General features: G+C 44.6%; 2 protein-coding genes across 2 annotated transcripts; both read left to right on the plus strand.

Annotated features, from left to right (window-relative positions):
* The first annotated feature begins 6,483 nt into the window (after positions 1–6,483).
* Positions 6,484–7,973, plus strand: K441DRAFT_668838 (uncharacterized protein). Its single transcript, XM_067650057.1, has 3 exons — positions 6,484–6,754; positions 6,805–6,867; positions 6,922–7,973. Exons 1-3 carry the CDS (start codon positions 6,582–6,584, stop codon positions 7,850–7,852), a joined length of 1,167 nt encoding a protein of 388 aa, XP_067498186.1. The 5' UTR covers positions 6,484–6,581; the 3' UTR covers positions 7,853–7,973.
* Positions 7,974–8,208: 235 nt separating this feature from the next.
* K441DRAFT_646347 (putative WD-repeat protein) lies at positions 8,209–12,108 on the plus strand. Its single transcript, XM_067646817.1, has 3 exons — positions 8,209–8,369; positions 8,446–10,031; positions 10,084–12,108. Exons 1-3 carry the CDS (start codon positions 8,264–8,266, stop codon positions 11,944–11,946), a joined length of 3,555 nt encoding a protein of 1,184 aa, XP_067498187.1. The 5' UTR covers positions 8,209–8,263; the 3' UTR covers positions 11,947–12,108.
* Positions 12,109–15,210: the final 3,102 nt, after the last annotated feature.

Consider the following 15,210-nt stretch of genomic DNA (forward strand, 5'->3'; position numbering starts at 1 on the left):
AATTTAGCTCGGCATCTATTATAGTCTTCAAATAGTATGCAATAGGGTGCTACTCTCTATCCGGTTACTTCTAGGAAAAAACACTAGCTATTGCGCCGTCTAAGGCATTAGTTTTTAGTATTAAGGGCCGTTTTAGGTTAAAATAGGCAAGTAGGGGAGCCGATACTAGCCGTTTCTTAAGCTTATTAAAGGCCTGCCTATATATAGCGTTAAAGTGGAAGGGCTGGTCTTTTCTAGTAAGACGGTTAAGAGGCCGGGTGATTCTACTGTAGTTCTTAATAAAGTATTAGTAGAAGTTACAAAACCCTAAAAAGGATTATACCCCCTTTACGGTCCATAGGGGTGTCTACTAGTTAATTACAGCCGTTTTCTCTAGGTTAGTTTTAATTCCGTCCGTACTAATAATAAAACCTAAGTACTTTATACGCTTAATACTGAACTCTAACTTCTTAATGTTAACCTAGAGGCTAGCCTCGCGGAGCCGTTGTAGGACTTTGTGGACGTGCTCCTTGTATTCTAGCTTATTCTTAGAGTAGATTATAATATTATCTAAATAGGCCGTATAGAAATTGTTAAGGTAGTTAAAGAGTACATCGTTTATATACCGCTGGTACGTAGCTAGTCTGTTAGTTAGTCTAAAAGGAAGCACTTTATATTTATACGTTCCGTAATAGGTCCGAAATATAGTAAAATCTTTAGACCTGGGGTCTATTTTAATTTGGTAAAAGGCCTAGCGGATATTAAGCTTTATAAAGACCTTAGCTCTACTTATTTAGGCTAGAGTCTTATTAAGTAGGGGCAGCGGATAGCGATCCTTGCGGGTTATGTTATTTAGCTTATGGTAGTTAATACAGAAGCGGAGTCCTCTATTTGGCTTTTTAATAAAGAAAATAGGTAAGGCGAAAGGGGCTTAGCTAGGCTCAATAAAGCCCTTATTTAGGTTATTAATAAGATACTGCTTTATAGCCTACAATTTGGTAATGGACTGCTTATAGAGGGGGCTAAAGCTAAGGGTGTTTTCTTTGCCCTGCTCAATCTCAATCTTATAGTTATATGGTTGGTAAGGTGGAAGTATATTGGACGCTGCTTTAAAGAATACGTCCTTAAATTTCTAGTGTTAATAGGGCAGCTTTTATTCTACTAGTTCCTTATCTATAAGCTCGCTTTCTTATCCGCTAAGCTTATTTCCCTTTTCCTTAATTATTTAATCAATTTCGTATAAGCTTGTCGTAAAGGCGACGGTATTAGGCTAAACCAAGTTCTGGTAGAATCCTACGGCACTAATACAGCAGACATTAACTGGTGGGAGGTCCGCTAGTTTCCTTACAGCCGTTTTCTAGACCGTATTTTGCGGTCTAGGGTTTATAATCTTTCTTAGCTCCTATTTTATCTTCCGCAGGTTATCCCTCCGATCTATTAGTTTAGTATAACGTCCAACGTCCCTTACTGTTCTTCGTGGCTGTATAGGGCCTAAGCTCTCCATAGGGGGCTTTTTTGGGTCACTATTAACTTCCTAGGTCTTTAATGCGGGTGGCGTGATATAGGTAGTCTGGGGGCGACGTAGTATACAGATCCGTTGTAAATTAAGCTGTATATCTTTCTTAAAGGCCTAGTCCCTACGTATAGCATCGGCCTAGTAAATAGTATTAATCTGGGGCCGTATAAGGTTTTCTATTATAATGCTAATTTCTTTTATAAAGGAAGGGGTTAGGGGTAGGATTTTGGGCTAGGTAAGCCGTCTACTCCGTATGTTGAGCTGTAAGCCTAAATAGGCTAGCCATTTTCGCCCTAAGATTATATTGTAGCTACCTAGGTCCGTAATAAGAAAGGGGGCGTTATATTGCCTTTGTCCGTCGACACGGAGGTAAATCCGCAAGATAGTTGTAATAGGTGGTTCTATCCGCCTATTGTACCCGCGGATAGGAATTGGTTTGGGTAGTTCTTTAATAGGTATATTTAGAAAGTTAGCTAGCTTTACGGCATACTGGGTGTCTATTAAGGCGAAGGCATTTGCTCTAAAGTTAGCTAAAGCAGAGGTTAAAACTTAGTATCTATTACGGAATAAAGTATAAGGGATAGTGTAGCTTTTTCTACTAACTAGCCGACCCAGATTAACATCTGATATATTAATCCCTTTTAACCCTAGAGAGGAGTCTTCCTCTAGGGTTCCTCTTTTTCTAACTCCGCGTTATCCTCCTGGATTAATAGAACCTCGTCCGCTTTCGCGTTTATTAGGTAATCCTTTGCACGGTAATCTTTCTATCTATAAGAGAAGCAAGCTCCTTAATTACTAAGGGCCTGTATATAGGGGTTGCTATATATAGGCCGAGCATTTACTGGACCTATGGTAGGGCTAACCGCACGGCTAGCTGCTAAATTGGCGGTGGGCTATACGGGTGGTGCTGTGGGGGTTACCAATCGTGCTGGGGTATTGCGGGCCGTTCTTATATTGCTTGTGGTCTGATTTAAAGGGTTTCTAGCTTTGTACCGTTCGGCGCGTACCTTAATTTGGTAGAGGCCTTGGTTAATAGCTAAGCACTAGTCCGTAAGTTTCTTTAGCGTCTATACAGTAGTAAAAACTAGCAGTACGGCTCGCTGTAGGTCTAGGGTAAGCTTGTTAAATAGGTCTGGCATTAGATCTTTCTGGGGAATTCGAGCCTAGCCGGCTAGGTGCAGAAAGCGGGTTTAAAAGGCCAAGAAAGTCTCTATCGTTTTTATATTTAGGCTTTTATAATCGAGTTAGGCGTTCTATACTTTAAAGGGGTCCTTATAAATAGAAGACAGGTAGACGATTATCTCTTCTTTAGAGAGGAAGGGCTTTGCCAAGTCCTATACATACCGCGGACGTAGGTGCGTTTATACGTCCCCGCCGGTACGGCCGAAGACGTAGGCCATTTTAGCCCGAGTGGTAGGGAAGTGGTCCGCATTGACTTCGAGCTTATCCTGTAATTGAAGCTTTTAATTATCAAATATAGGGTTGGTTCCGTCTGTAAGTAACGGGGGGTCCGCGACCTTTACGGACCGCGACGATGCTAATGCTGTACGTTGGGCTAGAGCCTCAAGGACCGTAGTAAGTCTCTAGGTGTCTGATGATTCCTCGCTAGGCGTAGGGGGTTCTCTGGCTTTAAGCAGCTCTCGAAGTCGTTTAATTTCGGCATTAGCTGCTGCGAGCTCCACTTGGGAGTTTAAGTTAGTTGCTGTTTCACTATCGGAGGTATTCAGGGGTCCTGCGGCTGCTTTGCCGGCTGCTGTATTTCTTGGCATCGTGGTACAGTTGTTGGGGTAACCTCCGGTAGGATTCTGCAGGGGTTCTGGTCTATGCGTATTCTATAGGTCTTGTTATTCTTTTCTGTTCTTTTGGTTCTGGTAATATTTTTTGGGTCTAATTCTGTGTTTTGTTCTGGTTCGTGGTCCGTAGATATATTTAAGTTCCTTCTTAGGAAGAAAGGGTAGTTNAGCTTTANATAATGTTAGNNACTTANTNAATCGAGGCACGAGNANNGTAAGAGGGNCGCGCAAGCCTATACAATTGGTAGTCTATAAACGAGGATCTAAAGCTAGAGAAAGGAAAGGAGAAGAAGAGCAGCGCTGGTTGAAGTAGGGTTCTTTTTATGCGGTCTTCTAGTTACGTGACCGCGAAGTTCTGCCAAGTTCTGCNAACTAAGTTCTGCCAAGTTCTGCCAACTAAGTTCTGCTAAGTTCTGCCAGTTTCTGCCAGTGCCGTAACACTCACAGGCAAAAAGAACAACTTTAATTAAAAGGATTGGGCGTAGAAAGCCTCTTACAGAGCTTTTAAATAATACTGTAAGGAGGACATTAAATAGCAATAATAGGAAGAGGAGGAAGCAAGCGCCAAGGACTTATTTTGGCTGTAGGCTTTATTAAATACCACTTTATAGGGAAGGAGGCTGTTAGCAGAAACATATTAATTAACTTAATACTAAGAATTAAGCTTATATATATGAATATTATATTATCTAAGGCTTCAATACTTTTAGACGTCGATTTTAGTGTTCCCGTGCACGGGCCACAACTCCGAACACACTATCGGTGCAAGGGATAGTGGTGTGAGGACTTTATCCCTTAACCCGCCGACGTCTACCGAGTATATAGTCCGTGCGGAACACCAGAATAAGAAGTACGCGCATAGCCTAAGTAGATTTAATTAACACAATACTATCAAATATGCCTTCCAATTGTACTTCTAATGATACAGACCTTGTTCAGCCGACTTAATATAACGTTTAACCAAATCGTGTCGCTAAAGCCCACTACTAGAGCCGTGGCCGCTACCCAATTTTGCAACGGCTTTATATTTCTAATCACGACGGTTTAATTGCATTGATCTTATTGGTTGGTTCTTATCGATACCAAGTAGACGAATTTCGGCGGGTTAAGGGATAAGGTGGAGTAGTTATAAAGGATAAGAATATTTTCAACAAGCGAAGCTATTACGTGATCTTAGGAAGCTCCTATAGATACCTTACCTCAGCGAGCTCAGACGCGATTTTTTTAGCTAACGTCGGAATAACCTATGCCGTCTTCCAAATTGCAAAATCACGTCTAAGAGGCTTTGGCGAGTTTTGTTAAAAGCGTAAGCAGAATCCACTAAACGGATATTACAGATATCTAATTTATTTATTTACATAACGCGTTATTATTACCCAAAGTTTATACATTATTTTTAAGACTTAGGGCTTCTAAATAGTATAAATTTTATAATACGGCTATTGCTTAATCCTAATATTAATTTTATTAAAGTTAAAAAACGCGTTGTTAAAAGCGTAAGCACGTATTATATCTTATTAAATAGTCTACTAATATAGATAAAATTATACAGATATGTAGATATCTACTACTTAAAGCCATTGCAACACCTAGTAGGTGCTATAGTTGGGTCCTTCCTTAAAAATATCCTCCCGTGGCCCGGAGGCCTCTGCTACTACTTAAGGGTAAGTTTTGGGCAGAGCCTNGTGCAGAGCCTTAGTAGAGCTTCGTGCAGAGCCTTAGTAGAGCTTCGTGCAAAGCTTCGTGCAGAGCTTCCTGCAGAGCCTTAGTAGAGCTTTGTGCAGAGCTTCGTGCAGAGCTTCGTGCAGAGCTTCGTGCAGAGCTTCGTGCAGAGCTTCGTGCAGAGCTTCGTGCAGAGCTTCGTGCAGAGCTTCGTGCAAGGCTTCGTGCAGAGCTTCGTGCAGAGCTTCGTGCAGAGCTTCGTGCAGAGCTTCGTGCAGAGCTTCGTGCAGAGCTTCGTGCAGGCGTGCAGACGTGTAGCTGTGCAGACGTGCAGACGTTCGTAAGGGCGATCAATTGCAGAGACGTTTGTAGAGACGATTGTATAGGCAATTAATCGATTGATTGTATGGGCGTTTGTACGGGCGATTGTAGAACCTTGCTGGTATATTAGTGCTGCGTGTTAGTAAAGCTTTAGAGCTCTATATAGGCGAAGAAAAGATACTATATATATACATGAGGTAGGTGGCGAAACGCTAATGACGATGCTGACGATAGACCTGACGATTACGATTTGTAATTGCCACTGTCGACAACGCCACTCAGTCAGTATTTGGTAATGGGAATCGACAGGGCTTCGAGTAGAGCTTCGAGTAGAGCTTCGAGCAGAGCTTCGAGCAGAGTTTCGAGCAGAGTTTCGAGTAGAGCCTCAAGTAGAGCTTTGAGTAAAGTTTCGAGCAGAACTTCGAGCAGAGCTTCGAGCGGAGCTTCGTGCGGAGCTTCGTGTAGAGCTTTTGCAGAGCTTTGGTAGAGCTCCGTGTAGAGCTCCGTGAAGGTCTCCCCCTGGGCTTTGTTTTATAGAGCTCTTGTAAAGCTCCACAGCTCTACGTAGAGGGCTGGCGGTGTGGGCGTGGGCGTGGGCGTGGGCGTGGGCGTGGGCGTAAGCGTTCAGCGTTAGTGTTTACTGAGCGGCTTGGCGATGCAGAGGTAGAATTGGGGCCTCTACGGCGACGAATTCCTCTTAACGTCGCGCGCGTATAAGAAGCTAAAGATCTCATAACTTATAGAGGAGGCTTTTCTCTATAATTTGGTATAATTTTTATGTCGACAGGTATTATGGGAGGGTAGATTAATTTCGTTAAAGTTAATAAGGTCTTCTCATATAAACCGTGTTTAGGTTTTCCCACAAATCTCGCCAAAGTCTCTCAGACCAAGAAAACGATTACCGTCCTAAATCAGCTTAGCGGACGGTGCGGATATTCCTATATCCGCAATCGATTTCTTGGTCTGAGCTTCTGAGGTAAATAGATACCTACCAAGCTCCTTAGTGCCCACCTCACACATTTAGTAAAGCGTCAGATCTAAAACACATGTGTTTAATATCGCTAATAGTAAGCTTTCGTAAGTGTGGCCGGAGCGGGTCGGCCGCCCTCCCTGCTAGCGTGATCGAGGTGTTGTCCGCTTCCCTTAGCAAATCTTTAAGCTTTAAGAGTGTCACTAGCCACCCTGCGTTGCAATGCCAAGACGTGGATGAAGGGCACTTCGGCAATCAAACTATAACCAAACCACCGCGCAGATCTCCGCCAGCTTCCAGCCTTAACCTTATTTACGGACCCTTGGAAAGATTTACCATTATGTTTCCCTCGCTTAGATTATCTAAGAATAAGAGCAAAGACAAGCCGCCCGCGTCGTCTACGGATATTACCACGACTAATGATGCAAGCACTGGCTCGATGCCTACGCCATCTCAGCCATTGGTGTCCACAGCCCCATCTTCGGCACCCTCAATGACATTCCCTGAGAATCTGTATGTGAACTAGCGCCGTCGCTCAGAGTCTATCGTTGATGTTCTTATAGTAAATCAACAGATGGCCGATTTGGCATCCAGATAATCTCGAATCCAGTAAACGCTGAGATAGAGTAATAGCTCCTCCTAAAACTGGAAATAATACAGTTACCTGATGGCATTTCCAGCATCTGGTTCGTTCACGGCTTGACCGGCGACCGGGAGTCTACTTGGATGCATTCAAACGGCACATTTACACCAGACTTAATACTTGCTCAATTTCCCACTGCGCGAGTTATTACTTACGGCTACGACGCCAATGTCATAGGCCTCTGGGAGAATGCGAGTGGAGAAGGCCTTCGTGGCCATGGAAAAGCCCTTGCATATGCCATCTCCAACAGCCAACCGAACGAAGTCAAGTGTCCCATCTTTTTCATTTCACACAGCCTCGGCGGTTTGGTCGCCCAACAAGCCCTTCTCGTCTCTCTAGAGCCAAACGAGCCCCGTCTCCGCAGTATTGCTCATTGCACAGCAGGTATAATCTTTATGGGCACACCTCATGCAGGGTCGTACCTTGCGACATGGGGATACACTCTCGCAAGACTCCTAAATCGATTATGGACAACGAACAAGGGTATTCTTTCGGTGCTGAAGCAAAAATCGGAAGTACTTAGGGGTGTTGAGGAGGTCTTCCAGCGTCAATTAACAGCTAACGGAGCGCTTAATCACGTGAAGATCTTCTGCTTCTACGAGACTGTCCCTGTGGATGTAGTCGGATTTGTAGTACCTGAAGAGTCTGCGACTATACTGCCGTACCCCAATTGTGGTATTGACGCAAACCACATGGATATGACGAAGTTTACCAGTGTAAATGATGCGGGGTTTATCGGCATCAAAGGAGTTCTGAATGATTGGATCAGACAAGGGATTGAGGAGTCGACTAGGGAGGAGATACATGGGCGGTCCAATGATGCCGCGTTTGCTACCACATTAACATTTAACAACGGTTTGATCAAAGCTGATGTGGTCCAGCAAGGTACTGGCAATGCGGGTAGGGATATTAATTATGGGAATGTGGCCAATCAAAGTGCGGGGCAAGATTGGATTAATAGAGAGTAGAACCTCTATGGGAAGACTAAGGGCTAGGTAGCTGATGATGAAGATAGATCGGGCTACGATGATTTAGGGTGGTGTATGGTTCTATATGAAATGCTAGTAATATAAGGACTTCTTGTGGCTGTAATGTTTGCGTTAAGTTAGTTATGCTTAGTTCTTAATTAGGAACGTCGTATCTTCTGATGCCTTCTTCTTCCAAGTATACTTAGAAACATGACTGGAAATCTAGGATTTTAGTGGAGAATAGCCGGGGGGAAAGGTTTTGGACCTGGTAAGATTACCTTCACTTCGGCTATTTTGGAGTGCCCTGGAACCGCCTTGCCAATATATCCTTGCTGCGTTGCCCTTCTTCCCGTCTTCGTCCTCCTACCAATGCAAAACTATCGGTCCTTGTGACGCCCTGTACGGCATGTAATGGCTCACCTTCAAGCTACCGGACCTGAAAGCTTCAGAAACGAGGTTATCACAGCTAATGTAGTCCAGCAAGGCACAGGCAATGCCGGGCGCGATATCTACAATGGTGAGCCATCTGTCCCTCCGCTATGTTATTCGACTTCTACAAGCGAAGCGCTTTAGCTGACCTTCTTTTAATATAGGCTCTGTTACTGTATTACCCCATTACGAATTAAAAGTGGGGTTGGCTGACGCGCCCCAAGCGGCCTTTAATGCTCTTGGAAAAGACGACGACCCTTGCTGCCTTCCTAATACTCGAACTCAAGTCCTCCAGCAAATACGAACGTGGGCAGATGGAGATGACCCAAGATACATCTTTTGGCTGAGCGGTTGGGCGGGGACAGGGAAGTCCACCATCGCTCGCACGATCGCCCGCGAATACTATAACAAAGGATGCTTTATGGCCAGCTTTTTCTTCTCAAGAGGCGGCGGGGACGTGAGTCATGCGGGGAAGTTCGTTGGCACTATTGCTCAACAGCTGGCGCAGAGGTGCACCGCCTTCAAGTCTTTACTTGTGGAGGCGATATTAAACGACGAAGGTATCGGCAGCAGGACCCTAAAAGACCAATGGAACGAGCTCGTTCTGCAACCACTATCTAAGCTGGGAGCCGGCTCGTTTCAGGCCCCCTTGCTTATCGTAATCGATGCGCTAGATGAGTGCGAGAAGGAGAGCGACGTAAGACTAGTGCTTCACCTGTTAAGCAATTCCCAACACTTGGGCAGACTGCGTTTCCGAGCGCTTATTACAAGCAGGCCTGACATACCTGTCCGACATGGGTTTTCACTCGTCCCTGACCAGGATCATCAGGATTTTGTACTTCACGACATATCACGGTCTATTGTTGATGGTGATATTTTCACTTTTCTGCAGCACGCCCTTACAGTTATTCGGCGGAAATATACTTTCAGCAAGAATTGGCCAGGAGAGGAAGCCATTAGGCGTCTGGTTCGGAAGGCCGCGGGGTTATTTATCTGGGCAGCTACCGCCTCTCGGTTCATTGATGAAGGCGGTAACATTTTTGGTCCAGATCGGTTGTCAGATATTCTTGAGAATGACAGCTCTGATATTGAACCCGAAGAAGAGCTGGACAAAATCTACACTAAAGTCCTCGAGAACTCAATTAGCAGCCGTCTAAAGCAGCGCGAGAAAGACAAGGCTTATGAAATGCTAAGAGAAGCCCTTGGGACCATCGTCACGCTCTTTTCACCCCTTCCTGCTCACTCCCTTGCCCGAATGCTACATATGCCTGAGCAGAACGATGACGCCATGCTAGGAGGACTTCACTCTATTCTAGATATCCCAAAGGATCCAACCCAACCAGTCCGACTCCACCATCCTTCCCTCCGGGACTTCCTCCTTAACTCGCAGAGATGCGGCGACAGACACTTTTGGGTCAATGAAAAGAAGGCGCATGAAGCACTAGCAAATCACTGCATGCGGCTCATGTCTAAGAAGCTCCAAAGAGATATNCATGGCCTATGGGATCCCGGCACTAGAGCAGCACAAGTCCCACCCGATAATCTCGCACGTTGTCTTCCGGCAGAGCTTCAGTACGCTTGCAGGTACTGGGTCAATCATCTCCAGCGCAGTGAACATCAGCTCTGGGATGACGGCATAGTGCATTGCTTCTTGCGGGACCATCTACTCCACTGGGTTGAGGCTCTTGGCTGGATTGAACGGAGTTCAGAAGGTATTCGCGCCATAGCATTGCTGGAGTCTACAGCTAACGTAAGTTACGTCCTAAGCCCATTAATATAAACAACTAGTGAGATTATTGTAGTCCAATAATAATCGCGATCTCCATGCGTTTCTCTATGACGCTAAGCGATTCCTCCTATATAACCGATCAATTATTGAGGAAGCACCTCTTCAAATATATTGCTGTGCCCTAGCATTTGCACCGCAGGGGAGCCTAGTTCGCAAGCAGTTTGAGGGAGAGATGATCAATTGGATTAAAGGATGTCCGCAAATAGTAGAGGAATGGAGCTCGCTGGTGCAGACGCTCGAGGGCCATACGGGCGGGGTCAACGCCGTGGCCTTCTCGCCGGACGGCAAGCTGGCCGCATCGGCCTCGGATGACGGCACTGTGCGGGTGTGGGATGCAGCGACAGGCGCCACGACACAGACTCTCGAGGGCCATACGGGCGAGGTCAGGGCCGTGGCCTTCTCGCCGGACGGCAAGCTGGTCGTATCGGCCTCGGATGACGGCACTGTGCGAGTGTGGGATGCAGCGACAGGCGCCGCGACGCAGACGCTCGAGGGCCGTACGGGCGGGGTCAGCGCCGTGGCCTTCTCGCCGGACGGCAAGCTGGTCGCATCGGCCTCGAGTGACCGCACTGTGCAGGTGTGGGATGCAGCGACAGGCGCCACGACACAGACGCTCGAGGGCCATACGGACTGGGTCAGGGCCGTGGCCTTCTCGCCGGATGGCAAGCTGGTCACATCGGCCTCGAGTGACGGCATTGTGCGGGTGTGGGATGCAGCGACAGGTGTCACAATACAGACGCTCGAGGGCCACAGGGGTTGGGTCAGCGCCGTGGCCTTTTCGCCGGACGGCAAGCTGGTCGCATCGGCCTCGGATGGCCGCACTGTGCGGGTGTGGGATGCAGCGACAGGCGCCACGACACAGACGCTCGAGGGCCATACGGGTTGGGTCAGCGCCGTGGCCTTTTCGCCGGACGGCAAGCTGGTCGCATCGGCCTCGAGTGACGGCACTGTGCGGGTGTGGGATGCAGCGACAGGCGCCACGACACAGACGCTCGAGGGCTATAGGAACTGGGTCAATGCCGTGGCCTTCTCGCCGGACGGCAAGCTGGTCGCATCAGCCTCGAAGGACGGCACTGTGCGGGTGTGGGATGCGGCGACCGGCACAAAGATGCTCGAGAGCCATACTATGGGGGTCAGCGCCGTGGCCTTCTCGCCGGACGACAAGCTGGTCGCATCGGCCTCGAGTGACGGCACTGTGCGGGTGTGGGATGCAGCGACAGGCGCCGCTACACAGATGCTCGAGGGCCATACTTGGGGGGTCAACGCCGTGGCCTTCTCGCCGGATGGCAAGCTAGTCGCATCGGCCTCTGACGACGGCACCGTGCAGGTATGGGACGTAGCGACAGGCGCCACTACACAGACTCTCGAGGGCCATACCGACCGGGTCAGTACCTTCTCGCTGGATGGCAGGCTAGTCGCATCGGCCTCGTATGACAGTACTGTGCGGGTATGGGACGTAGCGACAGGCGTCGCTACACAGATGCTCGAGGGTCATATCGACTGGGTCAATAGCGTGGCCTTTTCGCCGGATGGCAAGCTAGTCGCATCGGCCTCGCGCGACAGCACCGTGCAGGTATGGGGCGTAGCGACAGGCGCCACTACACAGATGTTCGAGGGCCATACGAGGGGGGTCAGTGCCGTGGCCTTCTCGCCAGATGGCAAGCTACAGGCTGTAAAACGAAATCACAATAGCACCCTTTTTATTAAGGACAATTGGATTACTCTTAAAAAATTTAAGCTACTTTGGCTCCCTTTAGAGTATCGGCCTTCTTGCTCAGCGTTTCAAGATAATCTCGTTACACTTGGTCTTCCTTCTGGTATAGTAAAAGTTATAGAATTTAATAAGAAGGCGTATTCTCACTTTGCCTATATCTAATTATTTATTATTATTTTTCTCTATCTATTTCATAGAGGGGTTAGGGGATAAGCGTAATTATACAGTTAAATTTGCTACCCCATTAAGCGAAGCTTCTAAAACCCCCTAGATCGGCGACAAAGACGGCTAGTAATAGAGCTACCTTAAAGCTTAAAGACTTACCATACGGATATCGCTAACAAAAGTTCTTGCACCTTCCTAATTTAGGAAATTAATTTACTAACTCTCTTAGTATATTAATATTTTTATATTTTTATATATAATTTTATAGGCTTTATATGAATTCTAAATTAAAAATATTATGTAATTAATAGTATTAAAGTAGTTATTATAACTTGAAATTTATTTAAAATTATTAGTGCTATAATTTACGCATTTGTGCGGGATCATGTCTAAATTTACGTAGGGTAGTCTGATAGCTGCACACCCGTAATTGCGCGTGCGCAGTCCCTTAATTTCCTAATTAGGAAGGTGTAAGAACTTTTGTTAGCAATATCCGTACTTAGGTCTTAAAGAAAGCGGACAAACACCTTAATTACGCTAGCAGGGAGGGCGGATTAAATCCTAGTCTTTTGTTTAGCTAGTTCCCGCTATAAGGCGGCCCCTATAGCCCACTAAACAAAGCCCTAGAGCCCTAATAGCTACTTTAACCCCTAAACGCGTATTAGTAACACCACCTTTAGACCTACCTATAGCTTTAGATTAGCCTTTTGGAGGACAAAGCTCGATTATCTATATTATACACCCCCCCCCTAACACGCAGTATTTAAGTTGAGAGAGGGAAGATGGAGACGATAGAGGGGGAAGGAGGCTTGTTGCGTTAATCGCGTTAGGAACGCGTTAAGATAGCTAAGGCCTTTAAACATAATAGTTACGAGAGCGATATAGAAGATACGGTTTACGTGGCAGCAGTGGCCCCTAGGGTATTATAATTGAAGCGTATAGGGAAAAAACTACGTCCTAAGGATTAGATAGGGTTAATAAGAAACCGCGTAATGGCTGAAAAGAGAGTAGAGTAATTGGTAACAATAGCTACTATAGCAAATTAAGTAATAACTAAGAAGATAAATATAACAAGCATATAGATTAAGGTACTAACTAACCTAGTTATATTACTACTAGGGGTAATAAAGGAATAGAAAGAGGCATAAGCGAACTAAATTAAAGCCCTTACCGAAATATTTATAGAGTAGATTAACGCGCTTAGAGTAGAGGTTATAGAAAAGATAGAGGTAATCTAGACCTAACTGTCTAATATTTAAACACCACCGAGCGCGGATCCGTTATACGCGGAGGTTGCCTATATGCCGCTAAATAGTTAACTAAGCAACCTAACGTCCTTCCCGTTAAGGAATACTATACCATTAACTATTACCGATACGCTATACTGCATAGTTAACACATCTAGAGTTAAAGAAGAAAATAAGAATGAAGTATAACTAGGGGTAATTAGGTAAGCAATTAAAAATGGTATGTGTATAACGGAAGGCCACGAGAGCTGGCGCTGCGTAGTAGTGATTAAAGACCCCAGGAACCCCGTACGTATTAGGATAACTTATAGGAATAAAGTTAAGCTCTAATATATAAAAGAAGCGGCCTAAAAGACCTTAGTACCTAGTGTTTAAGTATTGCGAGACCAGCTCTACCTAGTAAAAATTAATAACGCTAACCAAACAGCAGTTCTTAACTAGGAAGGAAAGATTTGAGATAAAGTAGTGGAGGTGCTAGGAAAAGAGAACAATGTATATATAGCTTAGATAGGATGGCTTAGTAAAAAAGACACAGGAAAGGTATATGGATTAATAGTTATGTACGTTACTAAAAGTAGTAAGGCAGCACGGTTGCTATAGGATTAATACTTTTATATTATAGGGGAATCAGCCTATATTAGAACCTATAAACCTAAAAGCGGTCTAATATAATGCTACTAGTGTTAGACACTAGGATATAAAGTATTCGTATATACAAGACCGTAAGTATATACTAGATACGCTTAAGAAGGATATTATTATAATAACTGCTAAGGATAGATTTTAAAGTATATACCTTGCGGAGGACCACATAAATCGTTTAGTAAAAATTGTTAAGTGTTTTATTCTACCCGCTATATATAAGATACTTTAAGTACTTTAACTAAATGTTTAAAAGTAGAGTACGGTATAGTAGAGCCTAATAAATGATGAATAACTAAAAGACTTTGGAGTGTTAGTAATATTAGAGCTATATATATAGAAAATGGACAATATAGTTATAACAGTCCCTATAGGACACCTAAATTGGACTAAGGTAATACCCACGGCCTAATATAAAGAGAGGTGGGCGGTATAGAGCATGCTATGGATTTGAAAAGACATTAAGGCCGTATAGGTGCTAGTATAATTGGCAGACCTTACTGTGGCAGTGCTGCGCCTTCCCAATAGATTAGTACTGGTGGTGTTAGTATATATTAAGGGAAAGAATATAAAAGCACTATAGAATATAACTAGTAAACTATACTAACTAATCCAAGAAATATAGAATAAGATAGGTATATAAACCGATATAATACTCATAGGAGACTTTAATTAGTATAATTAGCTATAGGGAGGAAATAACATCTTGCTAGCGAGATAGGGAGAAGCCAACCCAATTATTAATCTTATAGGAGATTACTCCCTACATAGCCTGCTGCCTAGGGGTATAAAAATATAGCAAAATGGTAATTATAAGACAACGATTAACCTAATCCTAGCATTAGATGAGCTAGTATTTATGATGGTAAAGTATACTATATATGAGACAGAATACGGATCTAATTATAGGGTAATTAAGACGACATTTAATATTGCGGTCTTTAAACGCGCTATAGAATAGAGAATGCTTTTTAAGAACGTACTATGGAATAAAATTAGGAATAGGATTACTACCGCCCTTTATATTATCCTAGTGGGCGGTAGAGTATAGCAGCAAACAGACCGGCTTATAGAGGTAGTGCTAAAGGTAGTCTATATATTAACTCCGAAATTTAGACCGTTACTATATATAAAAAGGTAGTAAATAATAGACATTATAAAGCTCCGCTAGGTATATACTTATTAGAGGAACTAGGCAAAGAACCAACGCTAAGTAGGCTAGATGGTACTAGAACTAAAGTAATAAGCAAAGGAGGCCTTAAAGAAATACTACGATGTAATACGGAAATAGAAAAGGACATATTGGAATGACTTCCTGGCTGATAATATAAATATTTAGTAAGTAGTAAAATACCTTAACCTAAGTAGCAAC

The sequence above is a fragment of the Cenococcum geophilum genome (assembly GCF_001692895.1).
Source record: "Cenococcum geophilum 1.58 unplaced genomic scaffold K441scaffold_65, whole genome shotgun sequence".
NCBI lineage: Eukaryota > Fungi > Ascomycota > Dothideomycetes > Gloniales > Gloniaceae > Cenococcum > Cenococcum geophilum.